This window comes from Enhydra lutris, unplaced genomic scaffold (genome assembly GCF_002288905.1).
Source record: "Enhydra lutris kenyoni isolate GAN:26980312 unplaced genomic scaffold, ASM228890v2 scaffoldscaffold17, whole genome shotgun sequence".
Classification (NCBI taxonomy): Eukaryota; Metazoa; Chordata; class Mammalia; order Carnivora; family Mustelidae; genus Enhydra; species Enhydra lutris.
In genome coordinates, this window is record NW_019154101.1 from 51,496,018 (window position 1) to 51,517,527 (window position 21,510).

The following is a 21,510-nucleotide window of genomic DNA, read 5'->3' on the forward strand; positions in this document are numbered from 1 at the left end:
TAGTTGTCTAGACATTCACTATTCTTTGCTAAAAACAAAACCAAAAAAAACAGCCCTTCTCTCTTCTAATTCATAATTGCCTGGAACCATGCAGTGTCCAATCAGTTTTAAACAAGGATGATTTCAGGGAGGGACCGCCCCCTACTTAGACACATTGGGACACCTGGTTCTGGTTCCACTGTAACCTGGGGCAGGTTTCCAACCTCTCTGGAAGCAGAGAGAAACCATGGCCTGCTCATCTCACAGATCACAGTGCAAATGGAAGGAAAATAAATGCTTCCCCCATCGACAAGGACTTCTGAAACACATCGGTCAGTTATGAGTTGCACAGTTCAGTGAATTAATCTGTAAAATAATAATTAATAATAACTTTATTAACTTTGACTCTGACACCATATTTTGGCCTCTTTTTTTTTTTTTTTGTACTGTAGGTGGTGGGCCTCACCTGATGGTGTGATTGCTTTGTCACATCTTCTCTCTCAAGAAACACCCCGCTCTTGGGATTAGGGCTGCAGAGGGTGGGGGAGCCCCCCCTGCTGCCTTGAGGGAACCCAAACATTCTGTACTTTTCCAGGAGACGGTTCGGGGGACGGTGGGGTTTTGATGCTCCAGCAGTGCTGGGTAGTTGTTACCTGTTCTATAAGAAAGTCATCCAAACCCAGATTATTACCATTTAGTAGTCTTCAGAATTCTAACAAAATATTCTGCACCTCTCATCTATTTCTCAGGTTCCAAAGTCATTGAACCAAGTAGCTGACCAGTTCATTTAGGATTCTAAAAAGATGTGGTTTCTCCCTGCATTGGTACCCCAGGCCCATTCTAAGCCAGAGCCAATTTTCCTTCCAGTGGTTCTCAGACCTCCCGGGACTTGAGGGTAGACCTAACCAAATGCTGCAGTGTCTTCTCAACTCCCCTGATGAAACATCATTCAAGCTCACACTCCATGCAAACCAAATCCAACGCCCTAATTCCAGATTTCAGCCCAAATCTCTCTCTCAGAAATCTTTCTTAGATCTCTTAGATCCAGTGAAAACACAGACTCTTTTCTTTTCTAGGAATTCAAGTGGTGTATGATCTTTCCCGAAAACCTGGGGACAGAGTAGTCAAATTAGATGTTCTTTGTACCCAGTGTCGAGTGCCCAGTTATGAGCCTCTCCAAATGGACAAGACATATAAGGTAGTCCTCCCAAGCTTCCTCGCCAATGGTGGAGATGGATTCCAGATGATAAAAGATGAAGCACTAAGACACGACTCTGGTAAGCACAAGTGTCTCTCCCTCTCCCTACTCCCAAAGTCCTCACAGACAACAGTAGTGGTCCAAAGACAGGAGCTACTCAGGATGCCAGGACTGCAAAGCCAGAACCAGATCCCGCCCCTGTGTTGCTGACTCTCTCCAGTTTTGTTGGAGAACAGCAGCACAGCACTGGGCCAGGTGTGCCCTGCCCCTCCCCAGCACACAGACCCACCCATCCAAGCCCCAAGTGTTTCGAAACTCTTTTAAGTGCATGTAAACAGCTATTCAAATTGTGAAATATAAATGAGTTTTGCGCTTTCAGAAAAACCTCATCTCTAGAATTTTAGATTGGATCTGGAAAATCCTGTAAACTTTCTTGAAGCATTTAGTGTGAATAGGTCAGGTAGGAGCGGATAGGATAGGCTCCCCTCTCTGTTTTCAGCACAGTGGGTTTGTTGAGCAAATTATAAATCCATACTGGACCTCAGTCAATATTTTTGGCAGCATTTAGGGTCTTTTTACCCCAGCCTCACTTTTAAAAATCAGTTCTGAGAACCACTTCCTGTGGAAGTCCATTGATGGGAGATACCTGGGAGATGTGAGTCCCACAGAGGCCCTGAGGATGCCACCAGCACAGGGCCATTTAAAAAATTAATTAAAACAACAAACAAAATCAAAACAAACAAACAAAAAAGAACCACTTCAGACACATAAAGTCCATTGATAGAATATACTACCCCTTCCTCTTCTCTAGGGCAGAAGCCAGTGTGATCACAAGACAGATGCAGTTTCTCTTCACTTCCAGGAAGGAGCTCAGCTAGGTTCCCCCTCTGCTCCACCGTGGTGGGCCTGCTGTTTTAACTGCTTCCAAGGAGGGTGGAGAGCAGAGCTAGGGCAAAGGAGGCCGTCCTTCCTGCCAGGAAAGGCACTGGCTACTTCTGTCCGTTCCATAATAGAAAATGCAAGGGCAGGCTAAAAAGGTGTCTTCTTGAGTCCCGCATGAGACAGAGGCTGGTGGCTGTGCATCACCCAAGCCCCAACTTACAGACTTACCGGTATTGGAAAGGAAGAGCTCACATAGAAGGTTCAGGAATCCTTGGCCCTAAGGGTTCTCAACCCTAGCTATACATCCGAGTCAATTGGGGAGCAGTTTAAAATAAATACCAATACCTTGGCCTGAACTTTTAAGAGAATCTCATTTAATTGGGTTGGGGCAAAAGTCTCTTCCAGTGATTCAAATGCAGGACTGAGAACCACAGCAGAGTTCTTTTTTAAGTATTAGTAATAAAATTTTTATTGAGGTATAACTGACATATAAGATTAGTGTTAGACATATAGATTCAATATATGACCTGAGCCGAAGGCAGACGCTTAACAACTGAGCCACCCAGGCACCCCCCAAATTTTTTTCTTACAATGGGGGACTTTATAGATCTGCTCTCACAGCAACTTTTAAATACACAATACAGTATTAACTCTAGGCACCATGCTGCACATTATATCCCTATGACTCATTTGTACTGGAACCCTGGACTTTTGATCCCCTTGACCTATTTTGCCTACCCCCGCCTTCACTTCTGGCAACTAGCAGGTTGTTCTTTATATTGACAAGCTTGGTTTTGTTGCTGTTAATTCCATGTATAAGTGAGATCATATGGCAGTCTTTCTCTGACTTACTTATCATAATGCCCTCAAGGTCCATCGATGTTATTGCAAAAGACAAGATTTCATTTATGGCTGAATAGTATTCCATTGTGCGTGTGTGTGTGTGTGTGTGTGTGTGTGTGTCACATTTTATCCATTCATCCACCAGTGGACACTTTTTTCCAGATCTTTGCTATTGTAAATAATGCTGCAGTGAACATGGGCATGCATATTTCTTTTTGAATTAGTTTTTGTTTTTTTCAAATACTCAGAAGTGGAATTGCTAGATCATACAGTGATTCTATTTTTTTTTTATTTTTTGAGGAAACTCCATACTGTTTCCCATAGTGGCTGTACCAGTTTACATTCCCACTAGCAGTGCACAAGGGTTCCTTTTTCCACATCCTTGCCAACACTTATTTCATATCTTTTTTGATAATAGCCATTCTAACCAATGAGGTGGTATTATGGGTTTAGATCTGCATTTCTCTGATGACGAGTGATCTCGAGCATCATTTCATGTTGTCTGTTGGCCATCTGCCTGTCTTCTTTGGAAAAATGTCTATTCAGATCCTCTGCCCATTTTTTAATCAGATTTTTGGTTTTTTGTTTTTGAATTGTAGGAGTTCTTTGTATATTTTGGGTGTTAACCCCTCATCACATAAAGGATTTGTCAAGGAGTATTATTAAAACAAAATTTTTGCCGGGTCCCTATGAGTTTGTTGAATTACAGGCAAATTGGTATTTTTTAAAATCAGGTCTCCTCTTTTGGAAATCAAGTCTCCATTGTCTCACTGTCAATTACGTGAAAATGATTTCTGACCAGGCAAGCAGAAGGAAGCCACTTTTATTGTCTCAATTAATTGTTTTCGACCAATTCCCTAATGCCCTTATTTTGGAATGGTTCAAAAGCAATAATGGCAACAACGTTTTCTTGAGTTATCTCAGAGTTGATGGAGTTATCAAATTATCTAGTAGTGAACAATGGGTACATTTGACATCTGGGACATGAAAAAGCAATCAAATTCTTTACACCTTTGATTACCACTCTTTGTCTTTTGTGACATTTTATCCCTAGCTTATGAAAGAAAATTTCTCTTCTAATTATAGAGGACTTTATAGAAATACATTGGTTTTCTCACTTCTTACTCTTAATTGATAATTACTTATTCTGTAATTAAAATAATGTTATGTATTTTTCTAGGTGACCAAGATATCAATGTGGTTTCTGGATACATCTTAAAAATGAAAGTAATTTATCCAGCGGTTGAAGGTCGGATCAAGTTTTCTGCAGGAAGTCATTGTCATGGGAGCTTTTCTCTAATATTTCTTTCATTTTTGGCAGTGATCATTGTTTTGTATCAATAGCCAAAAATTCTTCTTGCCATTAATGTGTGGAACTGCATTTTTTTCCAAGTGAAATTCAAGTCTGCCTTTTAGGAACTGGCTTGATGATGGCACAGACCATCTTTGCAGGCCCCTAGAAGCTGAGCTTAGAGGATTGTAAATGAAGACACTGACACCATCACACAGGATCAGCAAGTTAACGAATACACGGGAAAAAAATGAAAATGAGCCCTTTGACAGAAGGCCAACCATCTTTAGTTTACATATGCAAATTTTAATAAAATTTTATTAACAATTTTAAACCACAGAAATCACTTTTCTCCTTTATATCCATTTTAATCCACCCAGCAACTATGTTTACATTTTATCATTTACAAGGGAGTTTTAAGCACATTATCTTATTTGATGCCTATAATTTTGGTAGGCAAGGCAGGTACTGTTTTTCCCATTTGACAGATGGGAAACTAAAGCTCAGAAAGAGCAGACTTGTCCAGGGCCATACAGCTGAAAGTGACAGATGTTAAGATCAGAACCCAGCGTTTCTGACCTCAAGCCCAGCACTCGTTCAACTACATCCAGTTGCTGTTCGGAATGATACTTAATGGCTTCCTGTCTTCCTGTCAATGGCATCAAACTCCTGGATGCTAAGTGTCTGCTTTACTTCAGGTCTCTGTTTTTTCCTTTTTAGATCCTGTTATAAGTGAGTTTAATGGACTAACACAGGGTAGCATTCTCTCTTGTACCACCCATGTGCCTTTAATGAGTCAGGGAACAAACAGTGCAGCAGATGATAGGAAAGGCAAAAAATAGTCCAGGGTCAGAGAGAAAGGAAAGGGAAGAACAGGAGGCCCAGAATGTATTTACAGAAGAAAAAGAACTAAAGGGCATTTAGATTTAAGGGGGTATTTGTTAAGGAGCAGCAGCATAGTGCCTCACGTGGTATTAGCTGTTAATAATTTTATGGGAGTCCATCAATTCTGCCTCTGTGCTCCTTCTTTCCTTCTAATGTAAAGGTATCATTAAAGAACTTTCTAAGACAAGGTGTAATTCTAAACCTGCACCTGTCCCTCCCTAGCAAGATGCCAGCACTGTACTTACTCTAGTCACACTATACACACACACACACACACACACACACACACACTCTCTCTCTCACCCCCTTTCTCTCTCTCTCCCTCCCCACCCTCACCCCCAGTCATGGAAAATCCAGAAGATGAGACATGGATTGATTTTTTTAAAGTGGTATTACATAAGGATTATTCTCAAATATAAGTATGAGAACTCCTGCCTGGGAGTGAGTCCCTCTGAGTGGAAGCTCAAGAAACACCCAGACTGATGAAATGATTTATGCCCCAAAGAACACATACTTGCTTAAGGTGGTCATGAGACCATGTGAGCCTGCTTAGCACTGCATAATGATTCAGCAAGAAATGGGAGCCTTCACCTTAAAGAATGGTGAGCAAATAGCAGTAGAAGTTTGGAGAAGCAGTGTTTGTTTCTTAATGTCTAAGAATATTAATATTAAAACACTTGATAAAGAAATACTTTCAAACTGTGTAACATCTTTAAAAAGGCCACTACAATAAAATAATACCCTCAGTTTTATGCATATACAGATTAGCTATAAATAAATAAATGTAAGATTGTAAGAGGAAAATTAGAGAAAGGTACATTTGGAGTACATTTTTTATGCTTGGCCAGTAAAATAGAATAAATCCTATTGGAGCACAAATTTTTAAAGGACATTTTTTTAAGTTTTCTAAATATATGTGCATGTATTGTGCAGTGGTTTAAGAAATGACCTCAGACACTTTGCAATTATAGATTGAATTGTATAATTCAATTGTATAATAAAACTGGACATGCTCCTTGTCTTTGGTAGTTATTTCTTCTCTCAAGCAAACACTATAATCTGAGATGATATGACTGAAGGAAAACTTTGACAGTTTATCAATGGTATCATTTCCATTGATGATAAGTCCCTTGCTATCTGATAACCCTCCCTACCCCTTTCTCAAACAAAATATATGAAAAATGCACACAATTTTTAGGTAAAAGAACACAGGAAATAAAGGGTATTTTAAGAAATACTATTGTTACATTTTCTGGCTTTCAGGCACAGAATCTAATGTAGAAACTGTTTTGAGGCCTGTAGTTGTTTACTAAAAATAAAAATGATCAAGCTAGACAATGTTGGGGATTTTAATTTATCTGAACTGGTTGTACATCTAACAATCTTCAAGCATACTGATAACACAATAAACCAACTGTTACACACTGATCAACTGAATACATTAAATCCATTTCGTGGCAAAGCTGCCTTCAGCAGTTTGCAACAAAGAGTAAGCTGATTTCTTAGAAGAGAGTTGAGGCTGCCAGTAGTCGTCCATTGGAAAAAGTTGCTCCCTCAAGGACTGTGCAGTCCCATGGATATATGGCTAGGTTTGTCAAAATTAGGAAAGGTTCCTGATTCATTACTCGGGACTGCTGTAATAAACTGACACAATCTGGATGGCTTAAACAACAGAAATTTATCATCTCACCATTCTGGAGGTTAGGAGTCTAAGATCAAGTTGGCAGGGTTGTTTCCTTCTGAAGACTGTGGTAGAGAATCTATTCCAAGACTCTCCCAGCTTCTGGTGGACGCAGGCATTCCTTGCCTTATACCTGGTATTTTCTCCATGTTTTTAGATCCCTTTCCTTCAGTATGTCTACCTTCACGCCCCTCCTCATTTTTTCCTCAGGATTTATTTATTTAATCTGAGAGAGCAAGAGAGAAAGCACAAGCAGGATGGGCAGAGAGAGAGGGGAAGTCAGAATCTCAAGCAGACTCCCTGATGAGCACAGAGCCTGATGCAGGGCCTGATCTCATGACCCTGAGTTCATAGCTGGAGCTAAAGCCAAGAGCTGGATGCTTAACTGACTGTGCCACCCAGAGGCCCCTCTCCTCTTTTATTAGGACAAAGTCATACTGGATTAGGCCCACTATAATGACTTCATTTTGGTCACCTGCAAACACTATTTCTAAATAAGGTCACATTCACAGGCACTGGGGACTAGGACCAAAGCCCTGCCATCTTTTCAGGGGACATAGTTCATCCCTTTAACAGTCCCCTGGCACGATACATACAATCAGCTGGGGCAACCCTGCAGCAACCAGCAGCTTCTGTGACTTACACATTTTGCAAATGAAAGATTATAATAAATGTTATTTTTGTACTGGTAAAACAGGATACATTTTGGAAGCTGATTTAGCTCAAGTATAACAAATCAAAAGGCACCAATTTTCTTATCTGATGCAGTCAAAAGGAGGTGGTTTGCCGCCCCCCCCCAAAAAACTACAGTCAAGAAATGGGCAGAAGACATGAACAGACATTTCTCTAAAGAGGACATACAAATGGCCAACAGCCACATAAAAAAAAAAATGCTCAACATCATTTGGCATCAGGGAAATAAAAATCAAAACCACATAGTATCACATTGGTCAGGATGCCTAAAATTAACAAGTCAGGAAAGATATTGATGAGGCTATAGAGAAAGCAGAACCCTCTCACACTGTTGGTGGGAATGCAAACTAATATAGCCACTCTGGAAAACGGTATGGAGGCTCCTCAGAAAATTAAAAAATAGAGCTACCTTATGACCTAGGAATTGTACTACTAGGGATTTATCCAAAGGATACAAACATAGTATTCTGAAGGGGCACCTGCACCCAATGTTTGTAGCAGCAATGTCCACAATAGCCAAACTATGGAAAGAGCCCAGACGTCCAACAACTGATGAATGAATAAAGAAGATGTGGCATATATATGCAATGGAGTATTACCCAGCCATCAAAAAGAATGAAATCTTGCCATCTGCAATGACGTGGATGGAACCAGAAGGTATCATGCTGAGCGAAATAAGTCAGTCAGAGAAAGACAAGTATCATATGATTTCACTCACATGTGGAATGTAAGAAACAAAACAGATGAACATAATGGAAGAGAAGGAAAAATAAGACAAAATCAGAGAGGGAGACAAACCATAAGAGACTCCTAACTATAGGAAACAAACAGGGTTGCTGGAGGGGAGGTAGAAAGGGGTGGGATAACTGGGTGATGGGCACAAAGAAGGGCACTTGATGGAATGAGCACTGGTTGTTATATGCAACTGATGAATCATTAAATTCTACCTCTGAAACTAGTAACAACTACATGTTAATTAAATTGAATTTAAATTTAAAAAAAGAGGGATGCCTGGGTGGCTCAGTTGGTTGAGCCGCTGCCTTCAGCTCGGGTCATGATCCCAGGGTCCTGGGATCGAGTCCCGCATCGGGCTCCTTGATCAGTAGGGAGCCTGCTTCTCTCTCTGCCTCTGCCTGCCACTCTGCCTGCTTGTGTTCTCCCACGCTTGTGTGCTCTCTCTCTCTCTCTCTCTCTGACTAATAAATAAATAAAATCTTTTAAAAATTAAAAAAAATAAATAAATAAAAATAAATTTAAAAAAAGATAGTTGCCTTTCTCCAAAGATTCAATTCCCCCGTTCCCTAATATAAAGGTAATTTATAATTTTTCTAACAGTATTCCTTTTCTTTCCTCTTTTGTTCTTCTACACCAGGGATTAGCAAAGCATAGCCTGAGGGCCAAATCCTGCCTGCCACTGCTTTAAGTAAATAGGGTGTCACTGAAATACACAACCATTACCTGAAGTGTTTGGCAGAAAAAAACGATAAATATCAAATTAAGAAAAAAAATAAATAAAAATAAACTATTTTTCCCTGGAACTCATAGACCGCAGGTTAAAGATTTCTCCTCTGTATATCTAGCACTGTCAAACAGATTACTGAATACATTACAAAAAGCAGACCTGAAAGGGAAAACAGTGAACTAGCAAGACCTATTCATTTATTCATCCATTCATTTAAGTCAATCATTATGCTAATGTTGACTATACTATATCTGAAATTACAACTTGTATATACATCATTACACAGTCTGCTAAGAACAGTGGCAAACTGGACTTCTATTTATATTTCTATTGTAAAATCAAGTGGTTTTTAGTAAGTCAATGAATAATAATTTAAGTGCTTGCTTTCAATCATTTCTCAGAATCTTCGGGTATCTATAAATGATTATATAGAAAACACAATTTTATAATGTCCTTTTAAATCTGAAAACATCTTTCCATCTATTTTTTATTTTATCCCCTCAACCAGAAACACTGATAGTTGTTTCTACAAACACATTTCAAAATGTGAAGCTCATGTACTAGAGGACACACATAAAGATGGAGAGAAAGTAATGTACAAAGTAAATACTTGAAATGACTGGAGAACATGCTTTTTATTTTTATTTTATTTATTTTTTTTTTAAGAATTTATTTATTTATTTGACAGACAGAGATCACAAGTAGGGAGAGAAGCAGGCAGAGAGAGAGGAGGAAGCAGGCTCCCCACAGAGCAGAGAGCCCGACGTGGGGCTCGATCCCAGGACCCTGAGATCATGACCTGAGCCGAAGGCAGGGGCTTTAACCCACAGAGCCACCCAGGCGCCCCTAGAACATGCTTTTTAAAAAGGATCCAAAGAGTGCCTACTTTTGGAAATAAAAGCTTCTTTTATGGGGCAACACTAACAAGCACATGAAGATGAGAGACAAATCTAAGTTTGAATTCTAACTTCACTACTCTCTCTGGCTTTAATATCCTTACTGATAATATAGAAATAGTATCATCTCACAATTATTGTGATGGATGATAAATACAAACAAAGGGCTGATATCCAAGATCTATAGAGAACTCCTCAAACTCAACACACACAAAACAGATAATCATGTCAAAAAATGGGCAGAAGACATGAACAGACACTTCTCCAATGAAGACATACAAATGGCTATCAGACACATGAAAAAATATTCATCATCACTAGCCATCAGGGAGATTCAAATCAAAACCACATTGAGAGACCACCTTACACCAGTTAGAATGGCCAAAATTAACAAGACAGTAAACATGTGTTGGAGAGGATGTGGAAAAAGGGGAACCCTCTTACACTGTTGGTAGGAATACAAGTTGGTACAGCCACTTTGGAAAACAGTTGGAGATTCCTTAAGAAATTAAAAATATAGCTACCCTATGACCCTGCAATTGCACTACTGGGTATTTACCCCAAAGATACAGATGTAGTGAAAAGAAGTACCCCAAGAACATCTGTACCCCAATGTTCACAGCAGCAATGGCTACAATCGCCAAACTGTGGAAAGAACCAAGATGCCCTTCAACGGACAAATGGATAAAGAAGATGGGGTCCATATATACAATGGAGTCCTATACCTCCATCAGAAAGGATGAATACCCAACTTTTGTATCAACATGGTTGGGACTGGAAGAGATCATGCTGAGTGAAATAAGTCAAGCAGAGAGAGTCAATTATCATATGGTTTCGCTTACTTGTGGAGCATAAGGAATTACACGGAGGACATGGGAAGATGGAGAGGAGAAGGAAGGTGGGGGAAATTGGAGGGGGAGATGAACCATGAGAGACTGTGGAACTCTGCGGAACTAACTGAGGGTTTTGGAGGGGAGGGAGGTGAGGGGTTAGATGAGCCTGGTGGTGGGTACTAAGGAGGGCATGGATTGCATGGAACACTGGGTATGGTGCATAAACAATGAATTCTGGAACACTGAAAAGAAATTTTAAAAATAAATAAAAATTTAAAAAATAATAATAAAATAAAATGTGATAATGTATATAAAATGCCTGGCTGACAGAGACTGCATCTAGTTCCTTTTTCTTTTATAATGTGAATGATTACTTTTGTATGCGTAGATTTTTACACATCACATTTTCTTTAAATAAGAGCTCACCCACTGCTATTAATTGAATTGTATCCTCCTAAAATTCTTATGTTGGGAGCACCTGGGTGGTTCCATTAAGCATCTACCTTCAGCTCTGGTCATGATCCTAGAGTCCTGGGATTGAGTCCCATGTTGGACTCCCAGATCCTCAAGGATTCTGCTTCTCCCCCTCTTTCTTCCTCTCTCTCTGCCTCTCTCCCCACTCATGCTCTCTCAAATAAATTAATAAAATCTTAAACAAAACAAAACAAAACAAAAAAACCTCTAATGTTGAAGCCCAAAACTGCTTTAACACAAAAATTCTCCATATTTGGAGATGGGTCCTTTAGGAGGTTATCAAGGTTAAATGAGATCATAAGAGTGGAACCCTAATCCAATAGGACTGGTGGCCTTATAAGAAGAAGAGCGAGAGATCTCCTTCTCTCTTCCCTCACACCTACACAAAGAGGTCAGGGGCACATGTGAGAAGGTGGCCAAATGCAAACCAAAAGAAGAGGCCCCAGAATGAAACCTACTTTGTCGGCACCTCTTCTTGGACTTCTACCCTCCAGAACTGTGAGAAATAAATTTGTTGTTTAAGCCACCCAGTCTGTGGTATTTCGTTATGGCAGCCCATGTAGAATAATGCACTCCTAACAACATTTTTCTCATCTAAATCAAGAGAATATCACAATTTATAGGACAGTAGGTAAGAATGGCATAAAAAGGGCTGTAAAATATTTTATTTTTCCAGTTTATCAGGACATTTTAAATAACAGTGTTTAAAATGCTATGGATTTAAATGTGAAGAGTTAACCTGATTCATCTTCTACCTATCCCTGAGAAATTAGTAAATGTTTAAGGCTTGGTATTAAAGCACTGATTCACAGAAACTCATATATATTCTAGAATTTTCAAGCAATTAAAAATATAAAAAACTACTAACAAAGCCTTTTCAAAAATTGTAATACCTAATAACCATTTTTAATACCTTGGGAAAAAAATAAGTGAATAGTATTAAATAGGTTAATTTCTAAATTGTATTTAGTTTCATATTACCTAGCTTAGTATCTAATACATAGCTGAAACTCAGTAAGTGTATTCTAAATGAATGCTACAATCAGTTAGCAAATACAAAACTCTCAATCTTGAAAGACAAATTTGTTTCAAGGAGAAAAGTAAGAGCGTGGGAGGGAATTGTGAGTACAATTCTGAACATTGACTCTAAAATTTTAAGTTAACTTTCCTCAAGAAATACAATTATTTTCCTTGTGGAGAGACAACAGACATAAACCAAAAATCTACTTGACTAAACTGTTTACATAAGATTTTGGAATATGGCTACAACATTCATTCAATAAAATGCAACTGCAACCCCACAATCACAAACATCTGTAAGTAGTCAGTGTTCACACTTAAAAGGGGCTATAACTTGTCAATCCAAAAAAGAGTACGGAGTAGTCCTTTGTTTCTTATGAAAAACTCATAAAGAATGTCTTCTTTACAGGCATGTAATTAACTAATATAGAAAATAGGAATAAGAAGAAAAAAAATATACTAAAATGTACTAACTCTAAATAAGAAAGCAAAACAGATCTTACTCCTGTTTCTCCATACTAAACGTAAATATTTTCAAAGTGATAGAATTCAAAGAGTATTGGTTTTATCCATTTGCCCTAAGAGGATTATGAATTATCTCTTTTAAAATGGCAATAACAAATGACAGATGTTCTAATAAAATTTGGAAAATGGGTAAAAAAAAAAAAAAAAAGACTATGAAACCCAATCACTTGTGACCATTATTAAGTCTGTGTTAGTCTTTATTAAAACAAAAAATCAAAATTTCAGACACTGGATTACATGATATATACAAGAATATACAAAAGTAAAAGAAAATACTACACTAGCACAGCAGAAATTTGTTATCTGGTATTCTTTCCCAAATCCAAATGCTTACATCCAGGAAGTCACAGAGGTAACTTCTTTTTGTACCTAAAAGTAGAAATAAATCTACTTAATAGAAGACAACAAAACAGGGTTCATTTGTGAAGTGCCTAATGATTCCATTTCTAACCTAAGAAAGATATATAGAGATTTATATATATCCCCCTCCAGATTCAATACAATAATATTATTACCATTCTCTAATTCCAACTCATTTTGTACTCTTGGGTTCACGTAAGCTCAACTGCCCCAAAACACTCAAGTCTAACTTCTATAGCCTTCAGTGTTACAGACAGAGAACAGCCTAAAGAGCTTGGAACTTTCTAGTGCTAGGATTTAAACTTACACCTTCCTCTGGAAAGATTCTGCAGGGTATAATGTTCCTATCTGCTTATAATTAGGAAGGAACAAAGTCAAAACACAGGCTATTCCTTTCCGATCCCCCCAAAACCAACTCTATGAAAAAAGAAAATATAGGGAGTCATTTATTAAGGCTGTTTATTTTTAAAAGGACCATAGCCACAAGGGTTTCCTTGATTTTTGTGTCCCTAATTAAGATGTCAGCATATCATTAAAAACATTAAGAATAAAACTACTGCTTCTCCATTACCTTACTGAGCTCGGGAAATAGTTCTTGTATCACAATGTCCAATAAAACGTAAGTCAGCTAAAGCACAAAAAAAAAGAAAAAAAATTTTTAAGGCATTAGATAAAAGCCATAAAAATGATAAGAACAAAATTCAGGACTGTGGTTACCTCTAAACGAGAAGGCTGGGAATAGAACTCAGATACACATGTCTTCATATGTGTACATTTTACTATTATGCTGCATAAATGTTAAAGACACAAGCAGGACACAAAATTTTAACTATAAAGATCTCAACAAAATATGTACAGACTGAACTATATATATATTTTATTCTATGTAATCTAAATGATGGAATTCTTAATTTTTAAATTTTTGCTTTATTTCATGAATTTTGTATATGATGAATCTATGTTTAAGTCAAAACAACTCATGTGATAAAGAGAAAAAAAAAAGCAACTCTGAACTCTAGAGAACAAACTGATGGCTACCACAGGTGAGGTGGGTGTGCGGATGGGTGAAATAGGTGACAGGGATTAAGGAGTGTGCTTATCATGATGAGCAATGAGTAACGTGTAAAATTGTTGAACCATGATAATGTACGCGTGAAACTAATACAACACTGTATGTTAACTATACTGAAATTAAAACAGAAAATTTAATTTAAAAAAATAATCAGCAAAAAAGAGTAAGAGGTAAAATAGTGTTTTCTTCTATCTGAATGGCCGGTGTGCACTGTCTTGATTTAATGTAGTGTCACTTCACAATTAATAATATACCAGACACCCTACTGTGGGTCCTTCAAAAAACCTAGCCAACACTAGTTAACGTACTTTGATGAATTTTACCTGCTTATTGAGAACTGGCTGTTGTAAGCCATCAAAGAGAAGTCTGATGCTTTCATACTTGGCTTCTTCACCAATACACTTGACTATCAGATCTAAAAGAGAAAACCAAATGTGAAACATTTTACATTATAAGGTGACTCATCATTAACTGAACCAGAAAGCAAAATCTTCACCCTGTTTCCCAGATATTACACAAAAACTATAAATCCGCATTTCCTAAACTAGTGTTCTGCGAAGGGCTCCTAGAAAAAAGGCTTCTACAGTCAAGTTAAGAAACTCGCCCTTTTGGAGATTCACAATGCACAAAGTATACTACAAGCTCTGAGGAATGTTGCAATAAAGAAATCTACTTATACTATTAAATGATAAAAGACAGTTAGAAAATAATACATATTATGTTATCCCATTCAGGTAAAACAAATAAAATCAAATCCCAGAAGTCTGTGTATACATTTGTACACACATGTACAGAAATGCACAGAAAAATGTGAGTATGAATACCAAACTGATTCGGGAGAAAATGGCTTCTATTTTTTATTCTAATACTTTTCATAATGTTTGAGTATCTTAATATCAGAAAAGAAGCTTAATTTTTGAACATTGACTTTCCTCAATGACTATGACCTCTTGAATTTACTTTTGTACTTTTTGTGTAATTATTACTAACCATCTTACAGAACGATCTTTTTGGGAAATGTTTAAACACTAATTTAGGATCCAAAAATTTCTGATACGTGTTTGATTGCACAGCTGTCATGTATCATTTCTCTTACCAAAGAGTCAGTCCTTACTAAAAAAAAATCTCTGAATGTTTTCCCCAGAAGAGGAAAATAAAATTATTCTTAAGTAAAGAAAGTGCTCAAATATTTGTCCTTTCCCCTGCCCCCCAACATAATAAAACTATTAATTATGTTCTTAAAAAGTTTTCACCTTATGTTTGCTTCTAGGAGATAAATCTAACCCTAAGAGGCAAAGGCCAAATTAAATTTATAATAAGCATAGCAGATCCTTGATATTTTCAAGACATGTAGCCTGATACGGATCTTTATGAATCCTCTAATTCAGCAATACTACATAGAATTTCCCAGTTAAGATGCATGGAGCATAATGGACAAAAATAAGTAATCCTTTCAGGTCCTTTACGAGTCCCTGAGTAAGAAATGAGGGGTAGAGAACAACAGGAAAACATGCTAAGTTTACTCACTAAATTACTCCTTCCAAAGAGAAGTCTTTAAATAGATGTGATTCAGATTTGTGCCTCAGCAAAATAATAAATTAATACATTCATGGCTTCTGTGTTGTCTCTAATATCAAAACTAAGACTGTTAAAGCCATGAATGCTAAGGGCTCCTGTTACAAAACAGGTAAGAAATTATTTCATCATTTACCTACAGAAGACTTAGCCCAAAATAGCTTTTATTCACTTTTATATTCAGATCAGGGATTTAACTTAACCATCTTCATAAAGAGCAACAGGACTATTCTGAGACTAATTGTTCAATGATGAGGATTCTCTAAGATACAGTCCAAAGGCCTCTTCAAGTCCTACTCTGTACTTTCTCTCTGGGCATGATTATCCATTACACATAACTCCCATATCTCTATCTTTTACCATTTGTTTCTCTAATTTCAAAACCTGGATGGATATCTAACTCCTTATTAGAGAGTTCCTCCTGAATAATGTACAGGCAATTCACACTCAAAATATTCTAAACTAAGTATCTTCTGCTTTGACCCCTTTGATTTTTTTCTTCCTTGTATTTCCCACTCTATAAAAGGTTACTACCATTCATTTACCTTATGGCTCAAGCCTACCTCCTTTACGGAAGTGATCATTCTCTTCCTCTGAGATACTCTGTGACTTGAACATGCTTCCATCACATGTATGTTTTGTCTGTATACCTGTCTTCCTGCTAGACGGAACTACTCAAGTATACTTTTATAGCCCTTGCTCTCCGCATAGTGCCTGACATGTGGAAAGTGCTCAGTAAATTTAGAATGAATTAATTAATTCTGATATTTTACTCATAAACACTATCGTAGTTCTTCCTAGAGCATAATGGGTAGCAGGATTCCAATAGTCCCACAAACGTATCACTTACATCAGTCTGATTATAAGTGGCTGCTACAATAATCTGGCTACTGCATTAGCAAAAGCCTTTCTTAAAGTTCATAGTGCTTATATCATAAAAACCAAATTTAATTAACTAATGAGTTAATTTTACTTGGTTTTTATTAACTATTTCTAAAATGGTAACTCAAAGTAAAAATTAGTTTCAATAATCCAATATACCTTGTGGGGTGCCTGGATGGTTCAGCTGGTTAGGCATCTAACTCTGGATTTCAGCTCAGATCATGATCTGGAGTTTTGAGATTGAGCCCCACATCAGGCTCCACACTTGGTGCAATTTGAGATTCTCTTTCTCCCTCTTCCTCTGCCCCTCCCCTAACTTATGTGCTTGCTCTCTCTCTCCAAATAAAATCTTTTTAAGATTTTATTAATTTGAGAGAGAGAGATTGAGAGAGAGAGAGAGAGAGCAAGCACGAGAAGGGGAAAGTCAGAGGGAGAAGCAGACTCCCTGCTAAGCAGAGAGCTGGATGCGGGACTCGATCCCAGGACTCCAGGATCATGACCTAAGCCGAAGGCAGTCGCCCAACCAATTGAGCCACCCAGGCGTCCTCTCCAAATAAAATCTTAAAAGAAAATTGCTATACATTGTGATCTCAAAGAAATGCTAGTCTATATTAAACTACTTAAATATTATACCTGGAATGTAATTCATCATTTCTTCAAAAGTCTGTTTTGCTCGTTTTTGCTTATCTTGGAGAGAGCGAGGTTCAGTGTTTTCACAGAATACAGCATCTAAAAAGAGACAAAAAAATATTCGCTAGAATTTTTACCTGTTACAAATTACTTCATTGCAGAAATCCTAGTAAACCAATGAAAAGCAAGACACAAAAGCACATTAAACATGAAACAAACACATGACAAAATACAAACCTCTGAGAAGTGTTATGAGTGAGACCAAACGGTGCTCCTGGAACAGTTGTTCTAGTTTACAATGAAGATAGTAGTCAGTGTACATTTCCAGAGTGTTTTTAAACAGGATTCGAGTTCCCATTAAGAGATGATGAAGCCAGTCAGGAACTTGGAAGACCACCCGTCCTGAGAAGGATCATATGGAATATTTTGTTAAGATAAACAGATATTCCAAACATTCTCCAGTATAAAAAACCATAAACAGTCATTATTTTATTTGTAAACATTAGTAAATTTAGTATGTTCAAGACCCAATTATATAAAATTCTTATAAAAGAAGTATCTTCAATTTAAAAAGAAGTTACAATGGGACAATAGTGAAGAGCATTAATTTGTATCACAGAAGAAATGATACATAAATGAAAAATAGGTCTTTGCAGTAACCACATGTATCTTACCTACCTACATACATCAGGTAATCATAGACTCCTTCTACAGTCATCATCTCCATAAAATAATTCTGGTTTTGCTTTCTTTCTGTATTCTCAGCACGGTTTGCATTATTCTTAAACAGATCACTGAAAAGCTAATGTAAAAATTGAAGTAATAAAGAGATAAATAGTTTATTACACCTGATGGTAACAATCACTAAAGTTAACATGAACGGAGCACAGGCACTTACACTTTTCCAATCAAACAGAATTACTGGATAGATTAAGCTCTGCCTCTAAAGTTTCATGTTTATGCCCAAAATCGAATAAAAAATACATATTCCTCCCAAAATAGTATACAAAAGTCTGCATTAATTTTAGACACAAGGAAATTTAGACACAAAGGAAATTCATTATTCATGTAGAAACTCTTTTTTTGAACACCAAAAGGAGCAAATGAACATGTAAAGATGTGTAAATATATTGATGACAGCTAATTTTAAAACTAACATGACTTAACAAATTATAATCCACAATTAAAGGGTGTTTAGATGTGAACACTTAGCTTTAACCAAAATTTATTTGGACAATAATAGTCACAGTCCAGAAATGCCTAATCAGTGTGAAAACAAGATGTAGAAAATTACTTATAGTGAAAAACGATGAAGTGCAACTAAACCTCAGCCCTACTTACTCCCAGGATATGCAAAAAAGTATATTATTGGTAATAATAATAAAATAGCAGAAATCAAGGAACTAAAGTTTGACAGAAAAGATCAACAAGTCAAAAGATGAAAAGGACAAAATCTTTGGCAAGACAGATCAAAAGAAAAAAAAAGAAAAAGACAGAAATAATATTAAAAAATCAAAGGGACATAGCTACAGATGTCAGAAAAAAACAACCTTAGGCCAAAAAAATTTCAAATTAAGATAGAATAAAAAAATGTATTGAAAAATATAACCTATTGGGGTGTCTAGGTGGCTCAGCTGGTTAAGGGTCTAACTCTTGATTTGGCTCAGGTCACGATCTGACGGTTGTAAGATGGAACCCTGCATCAGGCTCCAAGCTGGGTGTAGAACCTGCTTAAGATTCTCTCTCTCTCTCTCTCCCCCTCTCCTTCTGCCCCTCCCCCTCCTTTAAAAAAAAAAATATATATATATATAAAACCTATCAAAACTGACTCATTTTGGGGCAGCACCTGGGTGGCTCAGATGATTGGCCCTGACTCTTGGTTTCAGCTCAAGTCATGATCTTGGGGTCATGGGATCAAGCCCTGCATCAGGCTCCACACTCAGCTCGGGAGTCTGCTTGTGCCTCTCCCTGTTCTTCCCCAAGCTCTCACACACATACACACACACCCTCTCTCTCTCTCTCTCTCTCTCTCAGGTGAATAAATAAAATCTTTGGAGGCAAAAAACTGACTCACACAACAAATGTGAAGAATACTACATTCATTAAAGAAATTAAATTGGCTTTTTAAAAAATCTTCCTATAAACAAAACTCAAGGCTTAGGTGACTTTAACAACCAGTTCTACCAATTATTTAAAGAACTACTAATTCCAATTATAACTTTACCAGCAAACAGAAAAAGGTTAATGTAACTGATACCAGAATGTGACAAAGATAGAACGAGAAAGAAAAATTACAGGCCAAGGCCACCCACAAACAGGAATGTAAACTTCCTTACCCTTATTTATAAAGAATATCTATGAAAAAAGCTATGTTATGCTATATGGTTTAATGGTGAAACACTGAAATCATGCCCTTTGTATAGTAGTTCATAGCCATGAGAAACAAAACCATCATTTGCATATAAGTGTGCAAATCTAAAAGAATTAATAGATGTATTACTAAAATTAATACAAGTCTAGCAAGGCTATTGAATTTAAAAAATCAATACACAAAAATTAACTATTTGTTTACCAAAAAGGAAGTTATAAAGTGGAAAAAACACGAAAAATATCTTTTATAGTAATAACAAAAAGGTGAGGCTTTGCAGGAAGGGGGAGGGCTAGCCTTTGAGCTCAACAGCTCCCCATGCTAAGCACTATTCTGGAACTAAAGTGAACATCCTTTGTTTTTAATTTCATTTTATTTATTTGTCAGAGAGACAGAGAGAGAGGGAGAGTGCCAGACATAGCACAGGCAGGGGGGACTAGCAGGCAGAGAGAGAAGGAGACTCCCCACTGAGCAAGGAGCCCCATGGACAACTTGACCCTGGGATCATGACCTGAGCCAAAGGCAGACACTTAACCGACTGAGCCACCCAGGAATCCCTAAAGTGAGCTTCCTGCAAACTGGAAATGTATCTTCATTTTCTAGTGCCTTGCACTCATATATAATATAATATAATAATATAATATATATATTATGGATAATATATATATTATCCATAATATATATAATAATACAATAATCACGATAATACACCTGCATAATGAATGGATTAAATACTACATAAGCCATTGAAATGAGATAAAATAAACATCAAATCAATATAAATACATTGTATCAATTAATTTGAGTATTGGCTGTTGTTGATTTACAACCTAAGAAAACCACCTTAAAAATATCCCCCAAATACAGAAATGGCAGAAGTTTACAAATACCATTAGCGAAAGAAACACTCACCTGTTAAAGAGGCAGCTTAGAATACCCTCTTTAACTGCACAACTGATTTTCACATAAAAGATATAAGTCCCATTCATTTCATTAACACCAACATTCCCTATAATGGAAAAGTCTCAAGTAGGACAACTTCAAACTTCATGATTCTAAGGCAAGACACACTACCTTCTTGTTGTTTTCTGAAGTAGGGCTGAGAATAGTCAGTTCCGGTTTACTCGGTTTAGGCTTTGGAGATTCACAAGAATTAATGAAATTCATGATGAAAGGTTCCAAATGCTGACCTTTCTGTTGTGATACAGAAATCATGATATGAAAATAAAAACTCAAGATTATGATTTTTAATAATCATATAACCCATTAAAGTTCACTGATATTTAGATGTGCTTATAACTATCATGTTACAGAATATACATAAATCAGTTATTTACCTCTTTCATTAGTTTTCCAGGAACAGACTTTATAATTTTCCCTGCAATTAAAAATAAAATATTAATTTTATGAAGGTATAATGTATCTCAGAATTACTTACATGTATACTTCACTAGGTAATTTTTTTTTTAAAGCTTTTATTCATTTTCTTGACAGAGAGACATAAAGTACAATCAGGGGGAGCAGCAGGGAGAGGGAGAGGGTGAAGAAGACTCCTTGCTGAGCACCCCCACTCCCAATGTGGTGCTCAATCCCAGGGCCCTGGGATCATACCTGAGCCAAAGGCAGATTATTAACAAAATGAGCCACCCAGGTGCCCCTTCACTGGGTAATTTTAAATACTAAACAGCCAAGTAAAAAGTAAAAAATTAATAATTTACCATTTCACATTCAATAGAAATTTATAATAAATATGGTATTCTTAACTATTTATAGATATAACATTTAGGATTTACTTAAAATAATACAGTGGGATTGGGGTGGGGGGTAGAGGGGACTAAACAAGCCAAGTGTTGGAACAGCTAAAACAGAATGAGAAATTTATTATATAAAATTCTCTACTTTTGTGTATATTTGAAATTTTCCATAAGAAATGTTTTCAAAAGATTTTAAACAATAATGAA

The 21,510-nt window shown here is 36.9% G+C and overlaps 2 protein-coding genes across 20 annotated transcripts in view; one reads left to right on the forward strand and one right to left on the reverse strand.

Moving 5' to 3' along the window:
* The window catches only part of LOC111147462 (5'-nucleotidase ecto), a 46,782-nt gene extending 42,255 nt beyond the window's left edge, over positions 1-4,527 (forward strand). The window contains exons 8-9 of one of the 2 annotated variants that reach the window (XM_022503491.1): positions 1,056-1,256; positions 4,083-4,527. In XM_022503491.1, coding sequence (XP_022359199.1) covers positions 1,056-1,256; positions 4,083-4,246 — 365 coding nt within the window. In that variant the 3' untranslated portion in view covers positions 4,247-4,527. The remainder of the gene's footprint in view (positions 1-1,055; positions 1,257-4,082) is intronic. The other variant, XM_022503492.1, reaches the window with a different exon arrangement.
* A 6,981-nt stretch (positions 4,528-11,508) lies between these two features.
* Positions 11,509-21,510, reverse strand: part of LOC111147461 (sorting nexin 14) — a 97,372-nt gene continuing 87,370 nt past the window's right edge. For 13 of the 18 annotated variants that reach the window (XM_022503478.1, XM_022503474.1, XM_022503472.1 and 10 more), the window contains 8 exons: positions 20,887-20,927; positions 20,624-20,743; positions 17,860-17,983; positions 17,419-17,583; positions 17,185-17,280; positions 14,418-14,509; positions 13,594-13,650; positions 12,830-13,031 (listed from right to left, as the gene is read on the reverse strand). In XM_022503478.1, the coding sequence (XP_022359186.1) occupies positions 12,993-13,031; positions 13,594-13,650; positions 14,418-14,509; positions 17,185-17,280; positions 17,419-17,583; positions 17,860-17,983; positions 20,624-20,743; positions 20,887-20,927 (734 nt within the window). In that variant the 3' untranslated portion in view covers positions 12,830-12,992. Of the gene's footprint in view, positions 13,032-13,593; positions 13,651-14,355; positions 14,357-14,417; positions 14,510-17,184; positions 17,281-17,418; positions 17,584-17,859; positions 17,984-20,623; positions 20,744-20,886; positions 20,928-21,510 lie in introns of all 18 variants that reach the window. The other 5 variants (XM_022503482.1, XM_022503481.1, XM_022503476.1 and 2 more) reach the window with 4 other exon arrangements.